At 42.0% G+C, this 13807-nt stretch overlaps 1 protein-coding gene and 1 long non-coding RNA gene across 2 annotated transcripts; one reads left to right on the forward strand and one right to left on the reverse strand.

Moving 5' to 3' along the window:
* Positions 1 to 2776: 2776 nt before the first annotated feature.
* LOC132767848 (uncharacterized) lies at positions 2777 to 7553 on the forward strand. Its single transcript, XR_009630675.2, has 3 exons — positions 2777 to 2884; positions 4236 to 5582; positions 6520 to 7553. It is a non-coding gene; the product is annotated as an uncharacterized lncRNA (long non-coding RNA).
* On the reverse strand, positions 5056 to 13427 carry LOC132767847 (blue-sensitive opsin). The gene is made up of 5 exons (XM_060763207.2): positions 12728 to 13427; positions 12257 to 12425; positions 11818 to 11983; positions 9070 to 9309; positions 5056 to 7047 (listed from the first exon to the last, which is right to left on the reverse strand). The coding sequence occupies exons 1-5, from the start codon at positions 13119 to 13121 to the stop codon at positions 6919 to 6921; spliced, it is 1098 nt and encodes a 365-aa protein (XP_060619190.2). The 5' UTR covers positions 13122 to 13427; the 3' UTR covers positions 5056 to 6918.
* Positions 13428 to 13807: the final 380 nt, after the last annotated feature.

Below are 13807 nucleotides of genomic sequence, written 5' to 3' on the forward strand. Positions count from 1 at the left end.
AAACAATAAAATAATTAAAATGAAGAACAGTTTTAACCAATATAAACATATTAGTATTTCAGATGGAATTATGAGCCTGCTTTTGGCTGATGAGATAGGATTGTTGTTGTTGTTGTTGTGTGCTTTCAGGTCATTTCAGACTTAGGTTGACCCTGCGTGAGGGCCGGGTAAATAACCTTGGAGGGCCACATCTGGCCCCCGGGCCTTAGTTTGAGGACCCCTGCACTAGAGTATCTAATAGTATTGGAATACATGATATCTCTTGCAATGGTCACCAAATTTAAGGGATAGGTGCTGAAACTCTCCGTTAGTACAGGAGATTGCCATGGTGTTTCCTTGCACCACATAATCCTTTGGATTTCAGGAACCTATAAATACTGTTGTGTGGTTTTGGCACTGACTTGATAGTGGTTGAAGCCAAACATGGATACATTTTTTTAAAAAAGAGATCCACTCCCTCGCCTTATTCATTTATCAAAAACATTTTAATCTTCCTCTCATTTTAAAATACCAGAATATTTTATCATAATATAAATATGAATCGCCTCTACGATAAGAACAGACCCAGAGTGTAAAAGGGAGGATAGACAAAGTAGCACAAAATTATACGAACTTTGCTGCCTATCAAGCTTCAGTCGGGAGAGCATTCTAGACAGGAAGCTATCTTACTCTGATTCCTACATAAGCAGTTTGTTTTGAGAAAAGAACCAAGAGCAGAAGTCCTCTGAGCATCTTAAGGCAGATACAGATTGGCATGTTGCTTTAGATATTTAGGTCTCAAGCCATTTAGTACGAAAGGTAACCGCAAGTACCTTAAATTAATCTTGGAAGCTCAACTGGAATAAATCCTTCTTGAGATGGCAAAATTATACCTGAATTGTATCAATTCAGGTGATGGTTTGCTACTCGTGTGTTTGTCTCTTCATATAAATTATTCTAGTCTGTCAGGAAGATAGGTTCTGGCTAAGTATTCTCCTTGGTATGCTCTCTTTCTATATGGGAAATTTTTAAATGTTAATGGGAAGGAGCAGCTTGTCATGTATGACATTACCTCGATTTTGAAATAGATCAACCCAGATATAGGCTTTCTACTTCAGATAGAATATGGTTTTATTTATTTAAAATATTTATATTCCACCCTTCTCACCCTGCAGGGGACTCTGGGCGGAGCACAACATATATACGGCAAACATTCAATGCCGGGACATAAAATCATCAATATATTTGTTATTGTTCATTCGTTCAGTCGTTTCCAACTCTTTGTGACCTCATGGATCAGCCCATGCCAGAGCTCCCTGTCAGCCGTCACCACCCCCAGCTCCTTCAAGGTAAAGCCAATCACTTCAAGGATGCCATCCATCCATCTTGTCCTTGGTCGGCCCCTCTTCCTTTTTCCTTCCATTTTCCCCAGCATAATTGTCTTCTCTAAGCTTTCCTTTCTTCTCATGATGTGGCTAAAGTACTTCATCTTGGCCTCTACTATCCTTCTCTCTGATGAGCTCTCTGGCTTTATTTCCTGAAGTATGGACTGGTTGGATCTTCTGGCAGTCCAAGGCACTCTCAGAAGTTTCCTCTAACACCACAGTTCAAAAGCATCTCTCTTCCTTCATTCAGCCTTCCCTAAGGTCCAGCTTTCACATATGTAGGTGACTATGGGGAATACCATTGCTTTAACTATGCGGATCTTCTTTGCCAGTGTCTTTACTCCAATCAATATATACAAACATTAAAATCACTTATGTCCACATTAAAAGTTTCTTAAAAGTTTCTACACCACTATATGAGAATCTTGAACACAGAGAACAAAGAATTTGGGTGGAGCAAGAATGCATTTTGCTTGGGATTTTGGCTCTTGTGACTTCCAAGTCCCAAACAATAATCATTGAGATCCACTACCAAACCAAGGTCTTCTGGCTGTCCATCAGGGATACTAATTTGCCTTGTGACCCATGCCTTACATTTTTACTGTCCATTAACCCTACTGTATACTGTAGGCCTTTAGTATCCACTAAGACAGTGGTTCTCAACTTGTGGGCCCCCAGATGCTTTGTCCTTCAACTCCCAGAAATCCTAACAGCTGGTAAACTGGCTGGGATTTCTGGGAGTTGTAGGTCAAAACACCTGGGGACCCACAGGTTGAGAACCACTGCGCTAGGATTTGGTTGCAGGACCCAAGGCTACCAAAACCTGTGGATGTTCAAGTTCCATTATGGGATAGTAAAATGGTGTTACTTATAGAAAATGGCAAAATGGAAGACCTTATGTACGGAACTTCCAATACATATAGTCTTATGTCTTTAATACATCACAATCACTATGACTTGTGATTTCTGAGCTCTATTGAAGGCAGTTGACTGGAAGACTCAGACATGAACTCTTGAACACAATTTACTGGTAAATTCTCATGTAAAAGCCCCATTTACATTAATGGGGCCTCTGTAAGATCAGCGTTGTTCTTACTAATGAGGACTGCATAGAATATGTTTTCCAAGATGTGTGTGCTGTATGCATTTGTATATGTCCCCAGGTTTCAAAATGTCTTGCCATATCCTGACCCCCACTGTAACCATGTGACCCCACTGCCTCCCCTTCTCTCCTCTCCTTGCCCTATAGGCTCATGTCTGCCCTAATTTCTTCCCCCACCTCCATTAAACTGCAATGAGCTTCAAGCTGCTCAGCTGATGGGAGGTGACACCCACTCCTTTGGCCCCCTCTAATCCAGAGGATTTTGGGTCACTCCGGGGGAGTCCGATTAAGAGAAACTGGAAACTTTAATCTCCCAGCCACGGAAAAAGGGGCAGAGCTCTGAGAGGCTGAGGTGGAAAGAGGCACACAGGAAAGAAGACGGCGCCGGGGGCACACCAGAGGGACCAGACCCCCACAGGTACCATGGGGAGCTAAGTGGGTGTCAAGCAATTCCCGCGGAAGGACCATTGGCATTTGTGTATTTGTTTGCTACATTTGGGTGGAGGGGTGTTTTCAGAGATACTTGTGGGACACGTTTATGTGCAATACATAGGAGAGATTTCAGCCATTTAGATATCTGTGCACGATGCGTTGGATGGACCTCAGTTACTTGCTAATACGCAACATGGCTGTCCGATTGGTTGAGCATCTCAGTGCAACCAATGTGTTTTCTTGCTGGTAGAATGGATGAATTAGGGTGCTCAGGAATGCGTTTGCAGAGGACAGGTGAAGTGTCAGGGAGGATTTTCTGGAAAATTCAGTGACCTGTTCTTAAATATATTTAAGGGTGAATTACCAAACACAAACTAAAAATAGAAAGACTAAATCCCAGATCCCAACCTAATGCATTTTGATCATTTACTGTGGTTACTTTTAATGTTAGCCAGGGAGCCAGCAGAATATGGTGATTTGAGTATAATACTAAAATAGGAAACTAGGGTTTAAATCACTGCTCAACTATGAAACTAATGGAATGACTTTCGACAAGTCAGTCACTCCCAGAAAAAAACCCATGATAAATTCACTTTAGAGTTGCCATAAGTCAGAAATGACTTGAAGGCACAACACAACTTTAATGCCTCATAAGTACAAGATGTACAGGTTCTTTTGAGAAGTAATCAGATTTGGTCTAAAACTTATCCTCACCAAAAGTCACCTTTGATAGACACCTGTTTTGGTTCCAGAGAGTAACCAAATGACCCACAATTAACCACACAAGGTAGTAGTTAGTTGTTTATATGATGCTCCTTACGCCTTTACAGCTGTTACACAACTAGATTCAGGGACTTAAACTTTTGTGACCTACTGAAGGATACAGACCATCATAATGAGGCCTATCCGAAATGGGGTGTATGTGTGTGTGTAATATACAGATGCCTCATTTTTCCTTTTTGCAAAGCATGCAATTCTCTGTAGTTCAAATAACTTCTTTACCCAGTATCATTCTAATCACATATCCGCTGTACATCCAAAACTCTTGATTATCTTGTATTCCCAATTAGTTTTTAACCACTCACCCTACATGTCCATCAGCTTCTTCTTCTGCACCTAGTTGGAGAATTTAAATACCTTATTGCAGTCCTCAAATATTATTTCAATTATTCACATATGCAAACATTATTTCTTTATGCTGCTGTCAAGGATATCTAATTTGAGTCTTGTCAAACTCAAATATTTTGAGAAATAAAAGGAAGCTAGGATGTATTACCAAAAGCCTGTGGTGATGCACATCGGTGCCACTCTCTTAATATTTTCTTTCTGCCTAACAGCTGAATATTGCCTAGAAGAGTCCAACTCTGCTCTGGCATGTTACAGTTGAGGAAAGGAATGGAGCGGGTTCTGGCAACTGTGGAAACTTGGACTGACTCTTGAGTTGGAAGCTAAGTATCAATTAAGAAAGGAAATTGATTATTTACCTTCGGAAGCAATTTTCCTCCTAGGGGGGCTGGTGGTAGCTGAAGATAGGTAACTCATATGTGGGGATACAATTGTGCTTCCTGGAATATCAGGGATATCTGTGAGATCTGGATGATGTTGAGATTTTAAATTTGAAATGGGATCTGGATGGGTTAAAGTCTGCATCTGATTACTTGTGGTAGATGGATAATCTAAATGCTCTTCAGGATCATAGGGTTGGGATCTTGGCTTCTAAAGTGGGTTGCTGAGAGTATGGATTTGGGGAGAGCCTCTTCTTATGGTTAGGACTTCCCCCTCCCAGCTTTCTGGGCGCTCGTCAGGAATTCCGCTAGTTCTGAACTATTTACAGTTAGAAAAAGTTCACTACTAGCAGAACTCGGCCGCGTGCTCTTTGCTCTTCGGGGGTCAAGGAGTCCAGAGAAGACTGGGAAGAGGCTGAGGGCAAGCCAAGAAACTGGAAGGGCTGGAAAGAGGGGTCACCCTTCTCCCAGACAAAGACACATTAGCAACTTGTCCATGCACAGGCTCCTTGTGATTTGAATTCAAGGCCCTTCCTGGACGGGTTGCTGCTTCTCCACACAGCCCAGCCCTCCTCCTGCAAAACTGGAGATAAATACAGGTGCCATCATCGTTGTGGAAGTGCAGCTCTGAATAACCAACCACCACAGTGCATTCAAGACTTGCATCTCCATCTCATTTATTCGTGTAATCGGGGGACGGCATAGGAGCAGGTAGTTTATTAACATGATGGGAATTACAGAAATAGGGTGAGGTCAAAAGGACTACTCTATATTTACAAAATACAACAACCACTGCCCTGCAAAACCCACTGAGGGATGTTGAAAGGGGCTGCACAGCAGAAATGAGGTTAGTGGCCTATTATCAGCCCAGCTTATCTGGCACAAGGGGGAGATGAGGAGTATACAAATAATGTGGAAAGTAGAAGGACCTGGAGCCATGCACGTTTACTGGCAACTCTCTTTGCAATAGCTTTTGAGAGGATATATGGAGATAATTTGACCCCTCAAGCTGTTGAGATTGCATCCTAGCTTATTCCACAGTGAGTGCACTTTCTTCCCTTACACTGACCTTTTCCCATTTCTTATTTTTCCATGACACTGGCAGGTGGGAGTAAGTTGGAAAGGGAAAACCGCAAGACAACCTTCCTGAGAAGTTCAAATGACCGAAGCCGTCATCAAGTAATTAGTTTTCTATAACTGTTACCTGCTGGTAAACTAAAACATCCCCAATTCAAGTCTTGTCTCTGCCATCAGCTCACCCAATATCCTTTGGTAAAACCTTATTTTTCTAGATCAGTTTCCCCTTGGATACACAGATAACATCGTTTTGTTTCCCAAATTATTGAAACAATGCAAGTGAAGTGCTTTGAACCTGTTAAACATGATTTGTAAATGTAAAGTATTGTTTCTTCTTACTTTTGTGGTAGCCCCCCTCTTTTCTGACACACCCACACACAAGAACCTGAAAACCGATGCTTGAGATCATGTGAAAGGAGAACGCATTGTCAAATGACATTTTGGAATCTTCCTTCCTGTCCCATGCACATACTTTTAATGGAAGGCTGGAGGGAGAACGCCCAAGGGATGGCTGTTGGGTATCTTCCAGCATGATGACTCTGAGGTACCCACTGAAATGTGTGCAAATAATACATGAAATGCAGGATGTATGGCTGCATTTGTTCTGTATTGGTTCAAGCCAATTCTAGAGATCCATGCCTTGCAATTGCCATTTGAAAGAATCCAAAATCAAGATTTAGGGACATACAGTTCACCTGGGTGGGTATGTGCCTGGGCTCCTGGTTCATTCTACTTGTGAAGGACTTAAGTTCTTTGCAGACATTGGTGTGTGTTCCTGCTGCCCCCTGCTGGAGGGAATGAAATACAGAAAGAACTAGGTTGTGAGGTGGAAGAAATACTTCTTTCCTTAAGCCGCAGCCTTAGAAGGAGAAACCCATTTGTTGATATATCGCTTCTGATGCTGTTGAAGAGGGACCATTTTCTGTGGGAGTGGGAGTAGATAAATATATTCCTCACAGTGAAATTAGGTTTGTCAAACTAGCAGCTCATATCGCACCCAGCTCCAATTCATACATGCCGACTGTTCTTTCTTTTACAGAAATGCCTGCAGTTATACAAACAAGGAAGGCTGGACCAGCCAGATCCCACTTCCATGTGTCAAGGGACATGGCTGCACCCAAGAACTATGCTTCTTGAATTTCCATCTATTGTGTTTCCAGTGTGCGGGTGATTATTTCACTCACCTTAGTGGGGCCTGAAGATGTAGTCCACGAATACAACTGTTCATAGTAGAATGTTATACACAAAGGCTTGTGGAGCAATGCATAGTGGGCTATGTAGTGGGAGTGGTCTGTGCAGTAGCCAAATGCCTGCTAGGAAAAACAGATCTGAAACAGGCTACCTGCAGGAATAACACACACACCAGGAGCTTCCTGCTGTGCAGGGCAAGGGGTGGTGCTGTATGCAGAAGTAGAGTTCCCAGAGGTAGAGCTCCTGGTTATGCTGGGGACACCTGGCTGGAGGACACCGAGGAGACCTGGGTGGCTTGTGAAGAACCTGAAACATCGTCCTCATCGCCAAAGGGACTTTTGCCACAGAAGATGAGCTTCAGCATGCAGGAGCGGAACTGCAAGGAAAAGAGGATTAATCAATAGGGATTCCACAGTCCAATATAACATGAGGGAGGGATACCATCATTTCCAGAGTCCTCATTTTGGCAGTGGAATCTCCAGTGGGAGGCACCTGGGTTTTATTTTTGTAAAATATTTTTTATTATTATGAATAAAGTATAAAAAAGAGATAAAAATAAAGTATAGAAGAGAGAACATTTAAAGTGGGGGAACTTTATAATTGAAGAAAAGTAGGAAATTGCAAAAAAAGAAAATAAAGGGGGGGAAAAAGAGTGAAGAAAAAAAGGGAAAAAAGTTTTTGAATGGCTTCCGTTCTTCTTTCTTACGTTCAAGTCTGTCAGTTTTCCCATTCTATCAAATGAGCACCTGGATTTTAAATCTGTTTTTCAAAATTCAGTAAACCTTTCCTGTATCAATTTATCTGCCACTGCATACTGCAAAAAGACATGATGTGGTTGCCACACCTCTGTTGGCTGTGTAAAAGTACAACCTAGGAAACTCATTACATTCTCCTGTGTTGGCCTGCTTATATGTGTGTGTATATACACTGAAGTTATCTGTCAACTTATGGTGATCCCATATATTCTTTAGGGGTTGCTTAGGCAAGGAATACTCAGAGGTGATTTTGTCAATTGCCTCCTTTGAAATACAGCCTACAGCACCTGGTATTTGTTAGTCTGTCATCCAAGAACTAACCCGCGTTGACCCTGTTTCACTTCCAAGATCAAATGGAATCTGGTGCCTCTGGAGTATTTCGGCCAACTCTCTGTGTATGTGTATGCCTATGCCTCTAAGTCTGGAGTCCTCAAACTTTTTAAACAGAGGGCCAGGACGCAGTCCCTCAAATTTTTGGAGGGCCAGATTATAATTTGAAAAAAAAAATGAAGGTGTTCCTATGCACACTGCACATATCTTATTTGTAGTGCATTTTTTTTTAAAAAAATACAATAATTAAAATGAAGAACAATTTTAACAAATATAAACTTATTAGTATTTCAATGAGAAGTGTGGGCCTGCTTTTGGCTGATGAGATAGGATTGTTGTTGTTGTTGTGTGCTTTCAAGTTGTTTCAGACTTAGGTTGACCCGGAGCGAGGGCTGGGTAAATGACCTTGGAGGGCCGTATTCGGCCCTCGGCCCTTAGTTTGAGGACCCCTGCTCTAAGTAATCTGTTTACTTATGATGGCCCTATTAATTTTATAAGATTTTCTTGGACAAGGTATAATCTGAGGTAGTTTGCAGTTGCTTCCTCTGAAATATAGCCTCCAGTACCGGGTACTGATTGGTGTTCTCCAAGTACTAACCAAGGCTGATCCTACTTAGCTTCTAAGATTAGAAGAGATCAAATGCCTTGAAGGTATTTAGGTCAACTTGGGTGTGGTGAACAATATATAGTGGTAGTGGGAACTCTCAGATGATTTTTTTGACTCCTACTGACCTCCTCACTTTTTAAGAGCTCCCAGGATGTTTCCAAATTCATTATACACATTACATACTTGTCTCCAGAAATGGAGTCTCTCCAAAGAAATGTGCCAACACATGGCCAATACGGCTGTTTCAGAGACAATGAAAAAAGGTTTTAGCTGACTGTGATCTACTAAAAGTGGTAATGTGCTGACTTGCTGGACCCCGAGGCATTGGCTCTCAGTTCACGACAAGTTGCCCATAAAGAAAGGGTCAAATATGGTGCTGATCCCTGGCACACTGTGGAAAAATAATCTTCTGGTGCACCTCATTAGATAGGTTAACAACCACTGGCCACAGATATACATATTCTGGAAAACAGGATACCAGAAGCCACGACATCAAAGAAAATGTTGACATATTTTCCAAGAGTGAGACTCTACACCTTTTGGGTAAAATCCTTATCAGAGCAGGGGTGCTAGTAACACATTTAGGATACTGAGAAGGAAAAGACTCTATTGGAGCCTGTGGAGCAAACAAGTAAGATGGGATGGCACCTTCATGCTTTCTTTTCCCCCACCCACCACATTCTTTTCTGATCCCATCCCTGCTGACCTGTTTGTTCATGAGGACGTAGATGACCGGGTTGTAAACTGAGGAAGCTTTGGAGAAGACTGAAGGAATGGAAGCCAGGCGAACATCAAAAGTCTCTCCACGGTGTGTTACTACCCACAGCGCAAAGGAGGCGTACGGTAGCCAGCAAACCAGGAAGCCCATTACCATCACTACTACCATCTTGGTCACTTCTCTCTCGGCCTTTTGTGTTGTGGCTGACTGCTCCTGCTGCTTTGCAACCTGATGGAGTGAGGAGGCAATTAACAATGAGAGAGTGTCATTCAAGTGGCTGAGTGAACACAGCGCAGGAGCTATTGTACTGATGTGTGACTATTTAAAATTTTGTGGAGAAAGGAAAAAGAGAACAGGAGGATGGGGACTGGGGTATTAGCTAGGCTGATGACAGATTAATGACTGGCATAAATGAGAAAAAGGGCTCAGGAGCTCGATTTCTGCCGTGAGATAATCTATTGTAATAACCTGCCATCTCCATCAGCAGCTGTTTTGCCATGATTTCCCACTCTTATGCTGAGGTCTAGTAATTGTAAGGCAGATTTATCAATTCAATATCCTAGCTAGGAATTAAAGAATATGACAGAGAGCTTGTGGTTCATCTGGTTCAGACTAGAAGTACACTGACAACTTAGAATGAATGTAGCTTTACACCACTTTAACTGCCATGGCTCATTGCTATGGATTCCTGGAATTTGGAGTTTATCCTGGAATTTGGAGTTTATGAAAGGTCTTCAGCCTTCTCTGCTGAAGATGGTTGATGCCTAACCAAATGACAAATTCCCAGATTCCACTGGATTGAGCCATGGCAATTACAGTGGTGTCAAACTACATTAAATCAACAATGTAGAACCAGTCTAGAGAGCCACCAATAAATGACATCCAACTGTTTCTTGAAAACCTCTGAGATCAGATATGCTTCCCTGTATTTCAAAAGGGCCCATTGAGAAATTCTACTTTCCAGTCTTTCATTTGTATCTAGCAATAATTTCCCCTTTCCTCGCCTTCCAGTTTCTGCAAATTTTCCTCACTGTACTTTCTGCAAAAGCCAGCAGAGGGGGAAACAATCTTGTAACAGTTATGATGATGGCAATGACGAAGGGCAAACTGCTGGCACAAATTTCCACATGCCACTATGCACTCATATGGGTATTGTGCATGAAAAAAATGTACAAGTAGTCTCAAACCACAACATATACGCCACTGTAGCCAAATCTGTTGGCGTCTGTGCTTGCAAAGTATTGTTGATTTGTGTTTTCTTGCCATTTGAACAGAATGAAATAAACTACAACTATTGTTACAGGATTTTCTTTGGGCTGAATCAGATAAATGAACCACATATCTAGCTCTTCTTACTCCTCACAACAGCTAATCAAGATTGAAACAGTGGCATGCAAGGAAAATTTAACTGCCTTCCATGGTTCCCTGTTGAGCTTGTTTTCAGGCCCAAGTAGGCAATAATAATAATAAACTTTATTTATACTCTGCCACCATCTCCCAAATGGGGACTCGGAGTGACTTACATGGGGCCAAGCCCAAACAACAATTACAATAAAGAAAAAAACAAAAACAAAACCCAAACCGAAAATGCAAACAATAAACAATAGCATCATATTAACATAAAACATATGCATACATACAATGTAAAATTATAATAAGCACAGACACAATAATAATGGGTGGGATACATGTAATGATTAAAAGACAAACTGATTAAAACTAATTAAAACTTTGGAACGCCCTCCCCATAGAGGTAAGATCAGCCCCCTCGCTGATGGTGTTTCGAAAAAGACTGAAGACATGGATGTTCGAACAAGCATTCGGTTAACTCGGTGCAATGAATCTGATGATCAAGGACTGGTAATCACAGACGATGAAATTGGACTGCGTTTTTAGTTAAGAGATGCATTGGTTTGATATTGGTGGCCCAATATTGTATATTATGTATGTGTTTTTATGCTTTTTATATTGAATATTGTTGATTATTGTAGTGTTGTAAACCGCGTTGAGTCGCCAATGTAGGCTGAGAAACAGCGGTATACAAGCGCAGTAATAAATAAATAAATAAATAAAACTCGGGTGAGATAAAGAAGAGAAACAGGTAATTTGCGGAGGAGAGCTCAATTATAGGGGGAGAGGTTGTGGAAGCAGGCTTTCCCACAAGGTGGGGACGACGAATACTCCGATGACAGAACTTGAGGCTGAGCAATAATGTGAAATTGTATACTTACTCATCAAAGGCGCAGTGGAAGAGCCAGGTTTTGAGGTTCTTTTTAAAAATTTCTAGGGAAGGGGCTTTCCTAATTTCTCCAGGCAGTGAGTTCCAGAGTCAGGGAGCAACTTCCATTGGTACCAACTGGTACTTCCCAGTTCAATTCAAATAATTGTATACACTTAACTTCACATCCAATTTTGCTCTTAGCCAAAAAACACCAAAAGAAATTTGCACTGATTGAAGACTGTGTTACAAGTGTTCAAGAGTGTTGGGCTCAAACTTAATTCCAGGCACTTACTTGGAATACCCCGTCTTATGTTAAATCCTGGCTTTTACTATTTATAAATGTATCTAGAAGCGGGGCTCAGAAAAACAGCACCAGATTAGTTGTATTTCTATAGTATTACATATTTATATATATATTCATATTGTATATAGCTGTGCAACCTGCCACTCTTTCTTAGTGCCAGTCCTTATCACCAGAAGAGGAAAAAAGAAGACAGAAGAGAGATAATACTCACAGCTCTCAGGGTGAGAAGAAGACGGCCATATGAGAAGACAATAACAGACAGTGGCACTCCAAAGCAGAAGGAGAAAAGGAAGATCACATATGACTCGTTGTTCCACTTGTTGTCTGTTGTGTACCAGTCAGGGCCACATGAGCACTGGAGACCCTCAGGAATATATCTGAGGAGGTTAAAGAGTGTTTAGCATGTAGGATGTTTCCATTGAAAATGATAAAAACCAGAGCGCATTACTAATCTTACATACAAGGTATGGCAATGAAGCATTTAAGCTGACGAGGGAGGAAGCAAGAGAAAAGCACATAATTCTGTACTGCCCAATCAAAACAAACAGTTAATTATTCTTGTGCCTATCAGTGACTCTCAAGTAGTCCAACATTCATCATTTAATCTGAATATTCCTCTTCCCAAAATAGTTGTCCTTTTCAATTCATACCTGCTCCAGCCAAAGAAGGGTGGTACTGAAGCCACTAAACCAAAGACCCAGGTCATAACACAGCCGATGATGGCATGAGTACCTCTGAAGGTGAAGTTTCCCAGGGGTTTGCAGATGACTAAGTATCTTTCGAAGGCTATGACTGCCAAAGACCATAGGCTTACCATACCTGGTTGAGAATAGAAGGGAGAAGATTGAAATATTTGATGAGCTTTGTTCGGTCACAGAAAATTTAAATATATGGGACTACAGATACAGAAGATAAGCCACATATTGCTATTATGTTTTCTCTGAGTTCCAGTCAATGAATTGACCACTATTTACAAAGTACAGCTTTCTTACTCGTACTAACTTATCCCAATACCTTCCCATGATCCCCCACAATACTCAGATATCCTCACATATTCATACACCCACATATAACTACTCACTCTTTCCAGTTCTATCGAATCCTGCTTTTTCCTTGCTTACCCCCCAGTGTGGCAGCAAATCCCTCTATCTTGCAGGCGGTGGGACCCAGGGCGAAGTACATATTTGAGAAGCTGTAGAAGGCAGTGGTAGATCCAACACAGACCACCAACAAATTTGACACAGAAAGGTTGACCAAGATGTAGTTCAGGTGGGAACGGAGCTTCTTGTATTTGAAGGTGCAGAAGATGGTGAGAAAGTTGATGGGCACCCCTAGTACAATCAAAATGAACATGAAGGCAGCCATGCCCATAAAGAGGCTTGGGCTACCCAGGTGCGTCTGAGGTACCAGGAAAGGGCTGAGGGTTGTGATATTGGCAACGTCCAAGGGCACTGGGATAAAGAAGTCTTCAGGGAGATCATCCCGGGTGTCAGGCCGAGATTTCTGCATGGTCATGATTGGAGAAAGGGAGAAGAAAGTGATGATAACAGGGAGTTGAAAGGATGGTGGGAGGGATGTTAGTTGGATTGGGTAGCTGGGACAAGAAGAAGAGGGAGATAGACAACAGGGATCGGTTCGGGGAAGGTTGCCTAGAGACGGAAAACAACTGTAAAGTTGCTAAATGAGACCAGATTCAGGAGGCAGGAAGAGCAACTGGCTTCAGTTCACATCTCTTTGTCGCCCGGATGGCATGGAATCATAAATGCGAGGACAGGCGGGGGTATCATGGCGAGCAGATAAGGAATCACAAGTGTGGTTGTAAATACGCCTTTTATACCTTATTGGTCCTGGGGGCTCTTCTGGCATGACTACAAGATAGCTGTTCCTGCCACCTCCAAAGCATTCCTGTCTTCTTAATCACCCTTAAGGCTGGAAAGCCTCAGCTAAGCCAAGCTTATCCTCAAGGACTGCAAAGTAGTTGCAGCCAAAGGGCTAGGAAAGACGGGTTTAGCTGCTTACCAAGCTGCTTTGCTAGTACCTAATCAGACAGTAGAGCCTGATTAAGTACTCAAGGGTGAAGAAGGAGGGCAGGTCAGATAAGAGGAAAGGATAAGAAGCTGAGATGCAAAGTCAAGGACCAAATGCATAGATGCCCTTATTTTCTCCCTGTGTATCTCCAGTTATGGCGCTTCTCATGACCA

Source organism: Anolis sagrei, chromosome 2 (genome assembly GCF_037176765.1).
Source record: "Anolis sagrei isolate rAnoSag1 chromosome 2, rAnoSag1.mat, whole genome shotgun sequence".
In the NCBI taxonomy this organism is placed as follows: Eukaryota; Metazoa; Chordata; class Lepidosauria; order Squamata; family Dactyloidae; genus Anolis; species Anolis sagrei.